This window comes from Colletotrichum chrysophilum (genome assembly GCF_026319265.1).
Source record: "Colletotrichum chrysophilum strain AFK26 chromosome Unknown scaffold_9, whole genome shotgun sequence".
Lineage (NCBI taxonomy): Eukaryota > Fungi > Ascomycota > Sordariomycetes > Glomerellales > Glomerellaceae > Colletotrichum > Colletotrichum chrysophilum.
The window spans coordinates 239,778-257,501 of record NW_026517296.1 but is presented as its reverse complement, the minus strand read 5'-3'; the positions used below and the strand labels follow the sequence as shown (position 1 = coordinate 257,501).

Here is a 17,724-nt window from a genome sequence, read left to right as displayed (position 1 = left end):
TCGATGACACAACTGTTGCCGGTATCAGAGCAGAGCTCACTCTTTGACAGTCACTACTTTCAAAACCCGAATCCACATACCGAGGACCAGATGACTTCTATTTCTATCCCTACATACAACATCGCCCTCCACCTACACCTCCCAACACTCACGTCAACCTCGACACCCCATCCTTAAACTTCTCAAAAATGCTCAAATCAACCGCCGCAGCCATGGCCTCATACCCAGCCGGGTTCAAATGCAAGTGATCCCCCGTATCAAACTCCGCCCTCAACCTCTCCGGCGCCGCGGGATCCCTCACCGCCGCGTCAAAGTCGATCACGGCATCGTACCGCCCCGAGGTGCGGATCCACTCGTTCACGCGCTGCCGCGTCTTCTCCCGCTCGGGGTCCGAGTACGGCTGGTCGGCGCCGGTGAAGGGCGTAATGGTCGCGCCAAAGACGGGGATGCCGAAGCGGTGCAGGCGCGTGGCGATCTGGTCGAAGGCGAGGAGGAGGCGGTCGCCGGTGGCGGTCTGCGAGGCGGTGTCGTTGGCCGCGACGCCGATGTCGTTGACGCCCTCGAAGATCACGGCGTAGCGCACGCCAGTGTGGGCGACGACGTCGCGGTCGAGGCGGCCCAGGGCGTTGGGGCCGAGGCCGTCGGCGAGGACGCGGTTGCCGCCTGCGGCCTGGTTGACGACGGCGATGTTGCGCGTGGTGGCGGAGGAGGAGTTGGAGGATTGCAGGCGCGCGAGGAGGCGGTCCGGCCAGCGGTTGTTGGCGTTGGTGGTCGAGCCGCGGCCGTCGCTGATGGAGTCGCCGACGATGGCGACCGCCGCGGAGGAGCCCTTGGGGACCTGGGCCTCGATGGCGCTGATGAGGTACCAGTGGTCCGTCGCGGTGGCGTTGCCGCCGAGGTCCTGGTCGGCGACGCGGTTGCCGGCGGCGAGGAAGGAGGTGGTGCGGGAGCCGGGGTGGCCGGTGATGCTGTTGGTGGACTGGCCGTCGGCGAGGTAGATTGTGACGGAGACGACGGCGTTGGCGTCGACGGGGAGGTCAATGGGGTCCGAGAAGACGACGGCGCCGTTGGGGACGGCGAAGGTGCCGCTGCCGGAGAAGGTGACGATCTGGAGCGAGGCGGCGTCGATGGCGCTCGTGCCGGCCGTGTTGTTCGCGGTGCGGGCGATTGTGACGGCCGTGATGGGTAGGTCGGAGCCCCCGAAGACGTTGCTTATCTGGAGGCGCAGGGTGGACGAGGGCAGGGAGAGCTTGACTGTTTGGCGGAGGGTTGCGTCGTTGAAAACGCGGCCTGTTTCGTTCTGCAAAGTGTCAGCGGATGAAGGAAGTCGTGGAGAGGTGCACTTACAAACGGCGCCGGAGGCAGGTTGGCCGGCTCGACGAGCTGAGGCATAGTGCCCCAGACAGTCACCCATTCCTTCTCATCCCGAGTGGGATAGCGCGAGTGCGCTGCCTCGGTCAATGGCGATGCGATGAGCAAGGCCGCGAGGGCCGTCTTGAGCGAGAACAACATCGTGAGAGCCTCAAAGTCACCCAGCGGATGGCACGCTCCAAGAAGCTCCAGCTACGGGGGCCGGGAGTGGTATTTAAGGCATGCTACCTTTGATCTCATTGTGCCTGGTTGCCCCTCAATATAACAAGCTTTCCAATTGGGAGTATTGCTGCGCTCGCCATGTGGGCACACGCGATGTTCCGGCAATACGGAATTGATGGGTGATGGATAATGGGGGGTTGAACCCGGTTGAAGTTCAGGCTAAATTCAACTGCCCGTGGGGAAATTTGGGGAGATGAGTTCGTCCCATGCGAATACTACGCCGTCTCCAAGTCCGGCCCGCTTTGGGGGATGCTTTCCCCCGCATGACAAAGACTTATTGGAGAGACTGGGGGGCGATCTGGGGGACGGTGACGGCCGAGATTAAATGGGCTCGGTGACGGGAGAAAAGGCAACGCTGACGAGGGTTGGGGTGACGATCAGGGATTGACATTCCAATGCTACACTAAAGTGCATGCTAGTGTACAAGAGGACGGGGACCGGCTTCTCCAAGAAACGACTGTGATTGCTTTCTCCAAACAACATCATCCATTACACACTACAAACTTCAGACAAGGACTGAAAAGGAGGGAAACGAAAAGAAAGAACATCGATACCAAACCAGCCACTTGGAGCAGCAGCAAGTCGAGGTAGGACGGGCTGATGACCCAAACAGCCTGGAGCGCGTTCGGTAAGGAGGTTCTACCGTGGGGGTGGGAAGCACGACATCTCAGATGCGCAGGGTCTTGTCGAACGAAGCGGGCAGAGCGGCAACGTCGGCCCAGTCACCGGCGCATGCGACGAACGACTCGGAGGGATGGTTGACCATGCCGTACTCATCCTCGATGGCGGCGGTCGATTGACTAACGCGGGAGTGGCAGCGGACTTTGATGCTCTCCTTGGACGAGATGTCCTTGACGTCCAAGTCTCCGGGGCACCTCCGACCATGCACCCATTCGTAGGTGGTCATGGTGCCGAGAGGCTGGATCAGGTTGTGGAGGACCATGTTGCCCGAAGTCAGCTCAGTGCCAAGCACCATCGAAGGTTGGGATGCGGTGGACGGCATTCGATTGACTACAGTATTGTCGGTGGCAACAGAAGGGGGGCCCGAGATGGTCTCAGAACGGTCGATGAGAACAATGTCCTCGTCGCTTTCACAGGAGTGATAGCCTGGAGTCTGAGGCCGGGAGTCTAGGGCAACACGACCATGGGCAATGGTGGAGGAAGACTCGGTCGAGTCAAGTCTTTGCGGACTGCGGGCCTCCTCGAAGCGGCTTTCGTTCTTGAACTCGTCGATGGCGACGTGGAAGGGGATGTGCGTGTGCTTGTGACCTTCTCGGCGATCCATATCGGACTTTGTGTGTTGTGTGTCTTGAGGGAAAGGACGTATTATCGGGATGGTCTGGAGTCCAGCCGTCGAGTGATGCTGGATGAGGGTTGCTGCTGAAGGGTACGATGTTAGTCCCGGCCCAGGGCAAGAGGTAATAGTGTCGACTTACCAGAGACTCTGCGGAGTGATCCAAGTGGGCAATGTGCTTTCTTGAGAGGGAAAGAGTGAGGTGAGTGGTGACGGGTCGGGCAAGCAAGTGGTTCGAGGACACCAGTTGCTCGAGGGAGATGGCTCTCTTTTGAGGAAGGCCAGAGGGTGCTATCCGTTCCAGGATGGCCTTTTACAAACGTCTATGAGACTAATGGAAAGGAGTATCGGCTTGATATAATAACAAATTTGCTTCTTGAGGGAAGAGAAGTCGAGGAGGAGTGGACGACGTAGGAAGGAGCTCCCTATATGTATGTTGGCTGAAGATGCATTGGCGTGTAGGGTGTGTGGTGACGGAAGGGGTGGACGAGAGTCAGCCATTCTGGACGTGCCATTTCTTGTCGTCTCTTTACGACTTCACCCGCAAAGAGTCTGAGCCTGAAGCAGTGAGGTAGAAGAAGGTGAGATGGGCGGCAGTGGCATGCGCTGCATGCAACGCAGCAGCTGCACTGCAAGTTAGGTGGGATGGGTTGATGTGGGGACTGGGCAGGTACCTGTACACTCACACATACGGCTTCTAGGTGCAGTGGGTTGACTGCGCGGAGTAACCGCCGAGACAGCGACAGCACGGGCAGCAATTGACGCGTGTGGGGATCCTCTGCAGAGTCCTTTCGAGTGTCTATCTTCCTGTCTCTTCCATTTTTCAAATACCGTACCTTGACTATTGCTCAGCTCTTTCCCTTCCCTGGACTTTGGACGGGACTACCTCCGGTACTTCAGCAGCAGGTACACAAATCCCAAGGGTCCTGACTGTGCACTCAATTCTGTCTGTTTCCCTTCCCGGGTCTGTACCTGCCTCGGCAGTACGAATACACACACTCGCCTCGATGAAGTCGCATCTTCGTCCACCTTCGCCCATGACCAGAATGCAGCTACCAAAACTTCCGCTCGCTAATCCACGCGGGAACAAGACGTCCGCGACTGGCCTTGGCACACGGCAAGGCATTTTCATCCCCTTGGCAGCTCCTGCTTCGGATTTTGGCCTCAGGTCGGACTGCCGTCTCTTCGCCTATTGCTCTCTCCCTTCGTCTACCTTCACCACCCTTTTCTTCCCCCAGTTCCTTCACGCAAGCCTCACTCTTCGTCTTGCCATGTTCTCCCGAGAATCTCGACCGGACCCTCTTTCTCGGGTGTTCGTACTCCTGGCCAATGCCATCGCGTCGACTCGTCTTGTTTCCTCCGAAATCAAGGTTACACCCACTCAACGATCAACTTTGCGGTGTCTCAGCTGCTAAGACAGTGCTACAACTGTCAAGGAAACGGCGGACGATTCACTGCCCAAGTTTCATTGCGCGCCATTGGCCTTACAGGGATTCCATTGACGCAATGACACTCGCGTCTCCCAGCTCTGTGTTAGACTGCTGTTAGACTTCGAGGTGACAGCTGCGTCTGTCGAGCATCGTGTTCTGAAGTCTAGTTACTTACATCCATGCGCTGCGCCCCTGCAAATCTGCAGCTAAAAAGTACTGTGTGTACCAAAATCTACGACAGGTGCGGTATGTCATTGACCCCACTGCTCCAACACCTCAAGCACCGCCGACGCTTGGCTTCTGAGCAAGCATGCAGTTCATACCGGCCTACTGCTTTAGTCACGTTGCGTTCAAGATCATCATCACCATCATCGCGATGACCCCCTTCTCGGGCTCATTCACCGAGCTGCTGAACATATCAACAAACATTGACCACTGACTATACTCCATTCCATAATTTTGGACAGCAACACAAGCCTTGCGACTTGAGGTCTCTCGAATCAGCTTCCTCGAGGCCCTGAGCTCCCTTCGGCTGTGCAACCCACACAACCATGGCACATGCTCACTTGACGCCATCCCGCTGCTTGTTTGAATTCATCTTGTGCATTATCAAGCTCACAGCACGCCGTCTTCGGAGACTCTCGATGCCATTGAGATTCTGCCATCCGAGTTGGACGACCGATGTGATCGACGAGGTTGGCCTTGTGGAGTCAACGGCTACTGTCGGTTGTCTCCTACACCGAAGACATGCTTAATCGCACCTATCTTTAACAACGGCGCTCTCCTATCTTTACCATCGTACACCTTCAACGAATCCGGAATCGCTGCTTGTCGGCATGAAACACGCCGGCGGCCAGCTAATCGACTTGACCGCTGTCGCGGCCTGGCCTTGCCATGGATTCACCAGTGACTCACTCACCTTATCCCACGTTATTGCCAATGCCACGCGATGGCTTGAACACGCGCGCGCTCGCCGATGCTTGGCTTCGAGTACTCCATATATCGGAGGTTCGCGCCGATCGGATAGCTAACGGTGCCCGAGACATACACAGTCGGCGGCTTCAGCCAACTTGAGCGGTCCACATGAGCTTACCCAACTCCCAATATTCGGCTTCCGATGTATTTGTTGCGAGAGCCTTGGAGATTTGTCATTGAACCATTACGCAGTGTGGTGCATCACAGCAAGGCTGTCTATTGGGCAAGTTGTCAGGGATCAGAAATATTGCATGGCTAACCAAGTCATCTGGACGATGACAGGCCGGGTACAGATACTTTGGTTCGCATCAGCCCAATTGAACGGCACTGATCTTCCAAGTGTCGCAGATCAGACCCTGGCCTACGTGACGAGGACAACGTGCAATCACCACGACGTCTTCAAGCCCTCGCGTTGAATTCAAATCAGTCAAACATCACGGATCGGTTGATAGGTTGGATGTGTCCCCAGGCCCAAATGCATCAACCCGCCGTCTTTGCGTTCCCGCAGCTCTAGGACGGCTGCATACTGCAACGGCGACTCCGAGTCCCCCCTGCAACGTCCTGCATGCTTACGAACCTCAGAACCGTTCGTTATCACAGGGAAATATACCCCCGAATCCTTTACTGCCACTGAAAGGTGCATCATTGTACAGATTTTCTCAAGCAGCATCACAGCCTGAAAAAGAAGCACGGGTTCGACACATTGGTAACGAAGGGAAAGATCTTCGACGCCGCTCTCCTGTCATCTGATTCAATAAAGCGCCCGGCTTGCGCCGAAAGCACTGACGGACGCTGCTCCGAGCACCACAATTCTCGGGCGCAACAACACGTCCTAGGACCTGGGGTTTGGGGGCCATCCGGGGCGGGCATTGTCTCCATACCTTACTCCCCAACGGTCCAGTGGGACCGCAAGTGCGACTACAGTCCTACCATCGTCCTAGCCCGACGCAGGTCTTAGATCGCACCAACCAAGGAAACAAGAGGACGGGCGCATGTCACCCTCCAAAAAAATCCACACGAGGAAACTCGAATTACGGTCCAACCAGCACAGGACCCTGGTAGGAAACGCAGGCCGTTAAACACCGCAGTCCCCTGGCCATCGAGGTCGCAATTGAGACACATGATCTCGCCCAGCCCCGGAACTCTTCCCCGGCGATGGACCTCCGAAAGAAAACAACGCATCACATATCGCAAGTCGCGAATCGCCTCGAGGCAATCGAATCAGGCCCCCCTCATCGCAATATCCAAGATCCATCATCGAACCATGTCTTCTCGTGACCGAACAAAGTGCGGGAAATACTGCCTCCCAGGTCCTCACTCCTTCTCGAAGCTGCGGAAACAACATCCACAAGCCAAGACAATACGAACGATGATGTATTCACGCAGCACCGCAGTTCCAGTGTGAATCCTTCGGAAGCCAAAGCCCCCACTTCGTGAGCGGGCAAGGACGCTGAGCCCCTCCCCCCGTCCCAATGGAAGCGATCCCGTGGCCTTCGAGAAGTGTTCTAGCGCCGTCACGTCGTAGATCCCCTTGCATCTGTGCCGGCACCCCAGACAGAACATGCATGTCTTCCTTTCTTCCCCGTCCTCTCACATCATTCACTGCCCGTGCCTCCTTTCTCGTCGACGAAGGTGGTGTGAAGCCAGCCTTCCTGACGCAGGGTTCGCCCCGGGGAAGTCTTGGGGAGCATTCCGGGCCGCTTGATGAGGCTTGCGGAGGCGTCAAGAGATGGGTAGGTAGATTGTTTGAGTATGAGGGATAAATGAGGCGTGTCGAAGCTTGTGTGCGCGCGCGGGTGCGCGGCAAGGTGTGTTCTAGCGGCAAGGCATTCTTCTAGAAGCAAAACAACAACGCAGAGCACACCTCCCTTCACCGATCGGTATCCAAGTTTGGTTTGACGCCAAGAGTTCTTCATTTTTTTGCAATGGTCATCCGCCTCGTCATTGGAGAGACGCGTCTTTTGGAACGTACATACTTCCTACGGATAGTTCCTCCCGCCGCTTACATGCAGCTTTCTGGAAGAGAGGCTTGAGACCCAACACGACCCAGCACAGCTGAACATCCTGCTGCAGCACACCGTCCCTCTCAGCCTGATCGACTCTTCCCTGACCGACCATCCGAAAGAGGTAGTCTTCGAGAATATCTTGTTTCCTTCGTCTGCTGACATATCTTGTGCATGTCCACCCCTGTGGCCTCCACGCCTCCAACGCCGCCCCGTTCTTTCAGTGTTCCATGCATATCCACCGTGCTCCTGGTCAGCCACGATGATTTGTATCTGTACATGCGCCGCCCCCAAACGCCGCGTCCATGAGGTAAGGATGCGCCTCAGCCATCCGTCGCATGCACCAGGACGGCATCCGAAACCTGGGCTGCGTATCACCCTTGCTGTGCTTGGCTGGATGACGGTTTCTTACATCCTTTCACTCTTTGACGCCATCAGTATGCGGCCCCGACGCTGCTTGATCTCCTATCCTTCTCAAGCGTGGATGCCCCTCCTACCACCGTTGCTGCTGCCACCGCCGCCGCCGCCGCCGCTGTTGAACCTTTCCTCCGCAGACCGCCAGCCTTGAATCTTCGGACAGTCTGGTATGACCTGTCTAGTTCGTTTTCGACTGCGCAACGGATACGCAGCGCAGCGACCGCGGGCCAAACGCTTCGCTCGCCCCGCGATATCCAATAGTCTAGCGTCTCTCTCGTGGGTGTTTCGAGCAGGCGTACAAAGTCCCCAGCGGTCACCTCTGGCACCAACGTCATGGACGCTCCTGGCACGATCTCGTCGACGAGGAAGCGGCGGATACCTGCGGGCAGCAGGTGCAGTGTATCGAGCTGTCGTAAGCGATGTCTGAGTTCTAGGCCAACCATACGGACCATAAAGGCCGTTATCGAGGTCGTGCTGTTACGCGTCTCCATGAGCGACGGACCATGCATGTCGCTTTGCAAAAAGGGAATGAGATAAGGCCTGGCTTGGCTGACGATAAAATGATTTACGTTGAACAGTTCAGCAATTCGAAGAAGCGGCGACTCTCGATCGGAATACGATACATGGGTCCAATGTCGGAAGTCGATCGTATTTGCGGGTGCCCATGGCACAATGTTTCCGTGTGCGTCTTTGCAGAGAACTGTTGTCTCTCTGTGGCCGTACAGGCTAGCCGAGGAGGCATTGGATGCCACTGCCGCGGTCCAGATAAGCTGCACAAGCGTTAGTCCTGATTCAGTGTTTGAGCAGCAATGTCTACTGACCACATTCGGTGCTGTCAGGTAGTTGAGCAGCGTTGGCACGCCGCCCTGTCCAGCCGTTGCAACTGTAATATTGAGTACTCTCTTGCTCCGGTTATACGCCTCCTCGAACGTCAAGTCGCCGACGTTAGCTCGCACACACTCCTCAAGAACTTTAACGTCGAGGAAGTAACCCTCCCGAGAGAACCTCCTAATCCGTCTTAACAGAGTGCTCCACCTCGTTGCATAAGACTGTTCCTTTGGCGGCCCCTTCTCAGACTTTGACTTCCCAGAAAAGGCGGACAAGTCGATGCCCTCTCCTTTGAGCACGTGCGGAAGTTCCTCTTCGGTGTGAATGGCGACCAGAGCTGCGATCAGGGCGCCCGTAGCAGTACCAGTAATAATGCGCGGCAACAACCCCCGAAGAAACAGCGCTTTCACAACTCCCAGATGACAAACTCCGAATATCGCACCGCCTTGCAGGACGAGGGTGCTCCTGCCAAAAGCTTGTCTAGTATCGTGGATGAAATCCAACTTCATCTGGTTTGTCAACCCGATGGGGGCGCCATTGCCGTCGGAGGGCGGGGTGGTCGGCAAATGAGTGATGTCTTCGACCGCCTCGGCGATTTGGGTGATGTATTCTTCGATCAGATACTTGGTGCCGGCGAAGGATCGGTTATACAGGGTAGGCGAGGTGATGTTGCCCAGATTCCGCACCAGGCCGGAGCGAAGGAGGTTGACCAGCGCATTAAGGTTGCCATCCTCCCTGGCAGTGATTAGAGAGTTGAGACGCTCGTTGATCAGACGGTAATCGTAGTATTTTGACGTTGGGTTATTTCTCCTGTTGCGCCGGAACAGCTTTAGCATGTGCATCTGAGACACGAAAGCTGGAAGCTACAGCTCCTTACCACAAGTCCAATCCAAGCAGGTTGTCGAGGTGCAGGGCGGCCTCTTCCCAATCCTCGAATGCTTCGGCATGGCGGAGGAGCTCCAGCCATAGTTCGACGGGGGTCTTGCGGGTATACCAATCGCGGAGCTTCTGCATGTGCGCAACGACGCATCAAAGGTCAGCCGCGGCTCGTCCCAGGTTTCGGCGTTCGGCCGACAGGCAGCTGCAGAAGCTGCTGCTGCGGCGGTAGCAACGACCAGCGTCAGGAAGAGTTGTTGAGTATGCCACGTACCTTATTCCAGAACTGCGTGACGTCTACGGCTACTTGCCAGAGCGCGACGACGACCCCCATTGTTGCGCGACGGCGGCGACTCGAACGGTGTAGACCATGGAGAATCCCAAACTGGCGGGGGAAAGCAATGCTAATGAGGATAGTGATAAGTTATGAGAGGTGGTCATGGCATTATGGCATAATGGTCGGGTGGAGCGTGACGAGCGTCGTGTCTCGACTAGGCGGGTGATTGCATTCCAATACCGAGGTCGGGTCAGGATGGTGCGTTGAACGGGAGAGACAGGTGGGATGGCAGGCAGTATTCGTCGAGCGATAGAGGACACCGTGATAAGGGGAGAGATGAAGATAACAGAATGTCTTGGACCGTCTGCAGAGAAGTCTTGAAAAGGGAATAGGAAGACTAAAAGGTAATCAAGGAGCGTGGAGGACGAACGAGCGGGCGTACGATGGGCGCTAGGTAGATGAAGTAGGTAGACGGACTGGAGACACTGGGAGCCTTGTACGATCCCTGGTGCTACCTGAAGCCCGTGTGTTCTTTTTTATTTTTTGCTCTCTTCTCCCTGGTTCCTTTCCAAGGCTGGAAATAAAAAGAGAGTCAGGTCAGGCAAGTCAGACCAGGCCAGCTCAGGCCAGGTAGGTAGGTGCCTTGGGTCATTCGTTCGGTGCTAACCTACCTCGACCTTCCTCGCGAGCTACCCGTCTGTCAAGTCCGTGGCGTGTAAGAGTGGTTTGGCTCGGCTCAAAAAAAAATTGAAGGAACACTGGAACAGTACCGTAGGTTACCTACCTTACTCAAGGTACGAAATGGACAAGGGCAGCAGCAGCAAGCGCATGCAAAGTCCGGGTTTGCCGTGGCTCCCGCATCCGCAGTGCGCATCCCAGCCAATGTCTGTGGTCTGGAGACTCTGGGGAAGCAGACGTCAGGCTCCATTGGAGCGCATTGGATTGCCCGGGGGGCGGACTGTAGCGGATAGTATCAGGTGCTCTTGCCCATTGCTTCTTTGCAGCAGACCACGAGACCCCCAACCCCACACAACCACCTACACACAGCGTCAGGTCGTGTAGCATCCCGAGCTGGTGGTGGAGGGTTGGGGGCCGGACGAGCAGCTCCCTCAGCTACCTGTGTCCAGTCCAGTGCTTGGCTGTGGTGCTTGGTTATGCTGCTGTCCCATGTCATCCATCCATCCATTTTGCTGCATGCCCACCACTGCTGGCCAACTGCCCGCCCAGTACGTAGTCAATCACTGTCTTCGCTGGTGGTGCTTGGCGCTAGCTGTCGACATGTGACAATACCTTTTTCCCGTCGTCAACTTCGCCCGCTGCAAGACCATTCCGTCGCACCTTATTCCACAGCAACGCCTTATCCGCCGTTCCGTCCCACGAAACTCTCTTCATGTGTTGGACTGAGTCGCTGCGAGCCACCGTTCTAGAGTGCCAATGCTGGTGAGCCCCCAACAAAGTCAATCGCACCGATAACGGCCTATTTCCGCCCATGACAAAGAATTTCGCCCATTGCAGCACGTGTTCCACCGTTGGCGACGCCAGAACCAAGCCTAGCCGCATCTGGCAGCGTGTGTCTTTTCAAACAGCGGCCGGTGAGCTCATCATTTAGACCTCACGGCACTTGAAGCTGGCATTGCATGGGGGATTGAGGGACAAGACGTGGGATATCGTGCATTTTGTTTTCAGTGTCTATGGGCCGCCCGTCTCGCCCATCATGCTTGTAAGAAACTTCTGATATTATACAAATGGCAAATGCGCCGTCTTCTTTTGGTGATGTGGCTGTCCAGTTGAAACCCCCTTACTCCGAATCATCGTCGTCCACGACATGGCGACGTCTGCCTCTGCCGCTCGGCTCCATCATATCGTCCTCGTCGCCATCGGCATCTTCGTCGTCAGACATCTTCTGTCGCTTCTTGGATCGCGGCCTCTCGTCCTCATCGTCGTCGTCCAGGATTTCTTCGTTATCGTCATCCGGACCCTCGCTGATTTCGTCGTCGCTACCAACAATGAAGTCGTCCTCCATGTCATAGTCATCCTGCCTGCGCGCGCCCGAGGGAAGATCATCATCGGAGTCGTATTCGGGACGTCTCCTCTTCTGCTTCGGTGCGCCAGGCCTCTTACGGCCGGCACCGCGGCGTCCTTCCAGGTCTCCAATGGAAAGACCGCCCCCGCGGCCGTAACCCCTGCTGGAGTCCGTCAACTTGGCAGCCGCCGTCTCGCGACGACGTTGCGCCTTCATGCGCTCCTTCTCCGCCTGCTCGGCCTGTCGTTTCCTGAGCTCGGGGTCCTGGATGGTGTTGATAATCATGTCCTTCTCCTGGGGCTTCTGCGTGACTGTGGCCATGCGCTCTGCGAGGGCAGCAAGTGCGTCATCCTGGACCTCCTTGCCAGGACGTACTATGAACTGGTCTGTGACGTGGCCAACGAACATGAGGAAGTTGCTGGAGTATTCAGCTGCGGCCGCGTAGTAGTGACCGTCCTGGAGGTCCGAGTACGGCTGCTCGGGGCCCGGTGCCAGGGCCTTCGTGGTGACCTCCAAGTGCTCGTCGCCGACGGTAATGGTCACTGAACCGTCGCTCCATCTGTGAATCATGGCGTTGCTCTGCAGCTTGTTGCCTTGTCTGCGCACGCGGATATCGTGCTTCGGCGTGTCGGCCTTGGCGTTCTCGATATCCTCCTCGGTGGGCTCGAAGGTTTCGGGGTCGTAGATCGTGGGAATGAATCTGAAAAACTTGGGAACGCGAAGAGATCCAAGCTGCACGGGGTAAGCGCATGTCGCAAAGAGCAGGATCGTCGCGTCAACTCACTCTCTGCTCCTTCGCCTTGGGAATGCGGTGGCGCTGCATCTCCACAGCCTCGATAACTTTCGTCTCATAGTCCGTTGATGTCGGGCCTGCATCATACCTCTCCTCGTCCTCGTCTGCCGCGAGTCCATCTGATGCGGCGCGTTCGCTGCCAGCGCGACTGCGATCCTCGGGAAGCTCGTCGGCCGCCTCGTCGCCAAAGAGATCCTCCTCCTCCTCCTCGGGGAGCTCGACCAATTCCTCAGAGTCAGACATGTTGACGGATGATTTCGACTCGGGTATTTCTGAATGTGGGCGTGATGGCAAAAATTGACGTTGTTGCGAATGGACGTGTAGCTCCTTTGCTGGAAGCAGACGCTACGGCGAGGCTTGCGAGATCCCTGCTCGAAAATTGGACCCACTCAATTGAGCTCCTCGGTGACTGCCAGGCCAGTGCGTGTGGTGAATGTATGTGAGGCTGGTGAAGAAGCACCGCCACACCCGACCTCAGGACACCTACTCCGGATGCCGGAGGCAAGAACAACCGATTTGATGGGAGATCCCCGTCTCGGCACCGAGTCCCGGTCTGGCAGGTTTATGCTTTGGCAGATTTATGCCGACAGGATACGGCAGTGGCAGAGGTTACTTGGCGTCAGTGGAGGCAATTTGTAATTGCAGATGATCTGGGCGATTTCCCCTGACTTTAGAGGAGCTTTTAGAAGATCAAAAGCTACACCGTCTGTTCGCCCCAACCTCCCAGACGCCACACGAGGCTGAAGAGGACCCTTATTTCCGCCTAGCGGCAGTCCAATGGCGACAGAGTCAAGCAGCATGGAGACCCAAGGCTGTGGAGGAGACGGCTCGTGCGCTCGCTTAATGTAACATTTCAAGTCTAGCGTCCCTCATGCTGCTACTCCTGTTTGGATGCAGGAGCGAACGTAGTCCGAAGAAGCTCACCTTCAACCGCCCCTTTTCAGCTTAACCCTCTCTCCTTGCTTGATATCCGACCACTTTTCCATTGTCAAACGGTCTGAATTTTGAATCATCAGCCCTGAGAACCTATTTCCCCAGCCCCTACAGAGTACAACCCTCCCAGGAGGTGTGCCGGTCGACCCAGCCATATAACCCCCCCTCCGCCTCCCTCTCACCGCGGAACGTCTCTCTTGCCATGTCGAACCTCTTCTCAGGAATGTGAGTTACTTCCACCTTTTCGTTTGTCCTTTTGCTTTTTGCTTTTGCTTTTTGCCCTTCCTTGTCTTCTCCCCCATCCCTGTCTGCTTTTCTCCTTATCCATCTCCAATATTGGGCTGCCAGGGACGGGACTGGAAGGTGTCATGGCGGCTGCACAGCAGACAGCTGTGAAGTTGGTTCCCCGGCTAGTGCCGCAGCCTGCAGCCGTTACTTGGTACATGCAACCGGCCCGACCCCGAGACATGGGGTGCATCTTCTTCACTTGAGAACAGACAGGACTTCAACATTACGAACTCATCTGATTGTTGCTGTCATGTGTGGTGTTCATCGGTTGGCTTGTGGTTGCTGCCGCACGTCAGTACGTCATTGGAACAAAAGGCAACCTGTCCCTTGTTCTGTTCATGCGGGGTGAATCGCTCCCATGCTTCAGATGCAATATTGCACTGCAAAAGGACCTGTGTCACCAAGTCCCAGGTCTGGTGTTTTGAGATGATGTGGATGCAATGGCTGCTCCATCTCACCATTGCTCCCCGATATCAGCATCCATCACATCAACATCAGGAAGGAGAGGAGGAAGTGGAACCAAAGGACCAAGCCGGTATCAATACTGCCATCCATTTAGGCAACAACCACTGTCACGACTAGCCTTGGGTATCAAGCGAGGCCAGACCCAACAGCAGACTTGAAGTGCAAAGTTCGGTTCCTCCACAAGCCTATCACCAGACCTACGGAGGAGGAAGGCGACAGGAGGCTGCCTGCCCTTTGCAAGCTTTGTCTGTGCTTTCAAATGGGCTAGGCTTGGCTTCGACATCACACTGGAAATTATTTCCATGGGTTTCGAGCCTAGAGGTCTTCGCCAATACCCGCCCTTGTCAAGATCGTTTCATATACCTTTACCGCCTTTCTACTCTTGCGGAGACCAACGCGTCCTCGACCCCGCTCCTCGATACCTGTAGCCTGGCGACATCACCAGTTTCAATCAACAGCAACAAAGGAACTGTCGAAGTATCCCCTTGGGAACTTTAATGACGAGGCTGAGGCAGCTCCTGGCCTACTGTCAAGATACACCGCCGCGATATCTGTGCGGCTGGCTGTCTGTTCGTCGAATTCCATCAACGCAACACCGTTTGGCCCCGCTCAGGCATCGGCCTTACCCGGCAGCCCTGGTCAGCAACGGTCTCAGACATCCCTAGCCTGTCAACAGCCCCGCTCCATGCTATGCCTTGTCTCAGTCAGATACTCTCAGCATGGCTGGAGCAGGCTCTTGGGCCTTGGTACCCCGTTGTCATCGGCCTAGTGGTCGACGTTACCATCATGCTCGATTCCTTTCTATGCCTTGCGTTGCTTATCCTAATCCTCACCTTTCGCCCGCTAACCTGGCATCGATAAACAGCAACGCCCGCTTCCGGGGTGCCGCCGCTAAACCTCCTGGACAGAACAAGTCCCCCACGTCTTCAACCGCCGGCCAGCCTTCATCACCTACCGTTGCGCAGGCACCTCAAAGCCAAGCTTCTGTCAGGGCGCCCAGTGTCCCGCCTTTGCCCAACTCCCCTTCTCTTGCTCAGACTATTGGCATGGATGCTCAGGGCGGTATGGCTAACGGCGACGACATCCTCGGTTCATACCACCTGCCTCGGCCCATGCCGATCTGGCTCAACTCCAACTATGGCAAGCACATTGTCAAGGGCAACTTCATGACCCTGAGTGCAAGGCCAAAGACGGTCGAGCAGGGCGAGTGGATCGCGCATCAGGGTGCGTAGATTATGCTGCCATTATGTCGCTGTGTTGATGCTTACCGGATTCTAGTTGTCGAGCACTACAGAAACCTCTGGAACTTTGTCCGCGTCCTTCACGAGAAGGAGGAGGATGGAACCACCATCTGCAACGCATCAACTTGCCCGAGGATGTCTGCTGGAACGTAAGTCTGATTCAAATCTCACTGCCACTCACTCACCTTCTGACATATCACAGTAACCACTCCTTCACCTGGCTCAACAGCCGCAGAGAGCCCGTTGAACTTCCCGCCGCTGAATACATGACTCTTATGCAGAGATGGATCTCGGGCAAGATCGACGACACCAACATCTTCCCCACCGACCCCTCGGGCGTCTCCTACGCGCACAACCCCAGCATCACAACGACGCCCCTCTCCCAGCTCACCAACCCGGGTGAGCCCGATTGGATCGGCAAACGCTCCGGCTTTCCCCAGAACTTCATCGACGTATGCCAGACGATCTTCCGCCAGATGTTCCGCGTCTACGCTCACCTTTACTGGGCCCATTTCACCGAGCCCTTCTACCACCTGAACCTGGAGAAGTCCCTAAACAGTTGCTTCAGCCACTTCATCCTTACCGCCACCGCCCTGGATATGCTGAAGCCCCACGAGCTCGAGCCCATGCAGCCCCTGATCGACCTCTGGGCCGCGAACGGTACCTTCCCTGCTGAGTCCAAGGCCTACGAGTACGCCAACCTCAGAGCCGGCGAACGCCTCATGCAGCTGGCTGGCGTCTAAATATGTGCGGGCGAAACGACCGGAACGGGCACATGTGGCCAGGGAACGTTGACGTTGGAACGGCATTTATGACGGCCTGGGTCTGAGCATTCTGAGTACGCATCACTTTTGGTCAACTCAATCGACTGCTCGGCGGCCTTTTCTTATCCTTTTTCGATTCCAACGCGCGCTAGCCGCCAGCCCCTCGATTCCCACAAAGTGGATAGAACGAAGGTTCAGGACTACTACAACTACACAGACAAACACATTTTACACAAATACGCATTGCATTTGCTGCAGCAGAGGGCTGTATGTTGGGAGTTTCGGATTTTGCTACACGGCCAGGCAGGCAACGTCGTCACACTCACAGTCTCAGAGTTCCCAGAAAACGCAGCACAGGAGGAAGAGGACGGTGTTTTCGTCTCGCATGACATGGTTCTTGTTTTCGGAGGGAGGAAGGGAGGGGGCTTTCTTGGGAGGTTGAAAGAAAGTAGACGAAAGATTTCCCCTTCAGGCAAATCCACATACACAAGTTGACAAGACCTCCGTAACATTGGCGCCCGTGATGCCTCGTAGGTGCTCAGGCTACGACCTCGCTGATCTTGTACTCCACCACAATCGGCTTCCCCTCCTCGAGCACGAACCGCCCGGACCCAACGTAGATCTTGTTCTGCAGCTCCCTCAACGCCTCGTGCCCGGACTCGAACTTTGCGGAAGTGACTGCGCGACCCGGTTAGCTCAACTCCTTACACACCGAGCAGCAAAACCCACAAGCATCCCCGAACTCCGTCGTCGCCGCCCCCGGGAGATCCTTCAACACCCTCCCCGCGGGTCCCGAGATGTCGATCGTGCCCGTGTAGTCGAAGCGGATCACCGCGCCGGTGGCCCTGTCGCGCAGCGCGCTGGCGACCTCGAGGCGCGCGGTGTTGCCGTCCGGGTCGAAGCGGAGGAAGTCGGAGCCGTGGAGGAAGACGGCGTCGATGCGGAGCGGGTAGCCCGGCTCGGAGACGAGAGCGCCCGCGTCCGGGAGGAAGGGAGCGTGGAGCTGGGAGGGCCCGTGGGCGAGGGTGCCGATTGGTGAGGGGGTGCCGAGGTGAATCTGGTGGTTTTTTTCAACGGGCGGTTCGGAGCTGTGATGCTTGCAATTGAGTTTGGAGATGTCTCTTACCTGGACGGTGAAGGCTGGGATTAGCTTGGGGAAGTTTGACATTTTCGAGGTGGGAGAGAGCTCCAGTGCGTTTGGTCGGGGAGGACGAATTGGAAGTTGGGGAAGTTAGACTTTCAGAAAAGATATCGGATTCTCTCAATGATGGAAAAGTCTACTTCTATCGGGGGCAGTAGGCATGAGTGTTCTAGAAGGATGGGAATGAGGCCATCGCGAGAGTTTCCCCTCGTGCAGACCGGTTGCGCTCCTCTTTCCCCCCTCCTCCTTTCCGTCATCCATCCTTCCTTCCATCCACCCCCTCATCTTGCGTTCTCCTCCTGTGACCCGAGACTGTATCTGATTTGCGTCAATCAGCCACAAGTGAGGGGTCATTTATTGCCTGCGTGCTGCAGCGTTAGCTT

General features: G+C 56.3%; 6 protein-coding genes across 6 annotated transcripts; 1 reads left to right on the top strand and 5 right to left on the bottom strand.

The window, feature by feature from the left end:
• Positions 1-148: 148 nt before the first annotated feature.
• COL26b_001927 (uncharacterized protein) lies at positions 149-1,512 on the bottom strand (the record flags this gene model as incomplete). Its single annotated transcript, XM_053174863.1, has 2 exons — positions 149-1,300; positions 1,348-1,512. The coding sequence occupies 2 exons, from the start codon at positions 1,510-1,512 to the stop codon at positions 149-151; spliced, it is 1,317 nt and encodes a 438-aa protein (XP_053041158.1).
• A 748-nt stretch (positions 1,513-2,260) lies between these two features.
• COL26b_001926 (uncharacterized protein) lies at positions 2,261-2,878 on the bottom strand (the record flags this gene model as incomplete). The annotated part of the gene is made up of 1 exon (XM_053174862.1): positions 2,261-2,878. One exon carries the CDS (start codon positions 2,876-2,878, stop codon positions 2,261-2,263), a length of 618 nt encoding a protein of 205 aa, XP_053041157.1.
• Positions 2,879-8,438: 5,560 nt separating this feature from the next.
• Positions 8,439-9,554, bottom strand: COL26b_001925 (uncharacterized protein; the record flags this gene model as incomplete). Its single annotated transcript, XM_053174861.1, has 3 exons — positions 8,439-8,482; positions 8,530-9,350; positions 9,418-9,554. 3 exons carry the CDS (start codon positions 9,552-9,554, stop codon positions 8,439-8,441), a joined length of 1,002 nt encoding a protein of 333 aa, XP_053041156.1.
• Positions 9,555-11,491: 1,937 nt separating this feature from the next.
• Positions 11,492-12,752, bottom strand: COL26b_001924 (uncharacterized protein; the record flags this gene model as incomplete). Its single annotated transcript, XM_053174860.1, has 2 exons — positions 11,492-12,448; positions 12,501-12,752. 2 exons carry the CDS (start codon positions 12,750-12,752, stop codon positions 11,492-11,494), a joined length of 1,209 nt encoding a protein of 402 aa, XP_053041155.1.
• A 2,489-nt stretch (positions 12,753-15,241) lies between these two features.
• COL26b_001923 (uncharacterized protein) lies at positions 15,242-16,179 on the top strand (the record flags this gene model as incomplete). Its single annotated transcript, XM_053174859.1, has 3 exons — positions 15,242-15,419; positions 15,474-15,585; positions 15,639-16,179. The coding sequence occupies 3 exons, from the start codon at positions 15,242-15,244 to the stop codon at positions 16,177-16,179; spliced, it is 831 nt and encodes a 276-aa protein (XP_053041154.1).
• A 559-nt stretch (positions 16,180-16,738) lies between these two features.
• Positions 16,739-17,368, bottom strand: COL26b_001922 (uncharacterized protein; the record flags this gene model as incomplete). The annotated part of the gene is made up of 3 exons (XM_053174858.1): positions 16,739-16,878; positions 16,930-17,257; positions 17,327-17,368. The coding sequence occupies 3 exons, from the start codon at positions 17,366-17,368 to the stop codon at positions 16,739-16,741; spliced, it is 510 nt and encodes a 169-aa protein (XP_053041153.1).
• Between the last annotated feature and the right edge of the window lie 356 nt (positions 17,369-17,724).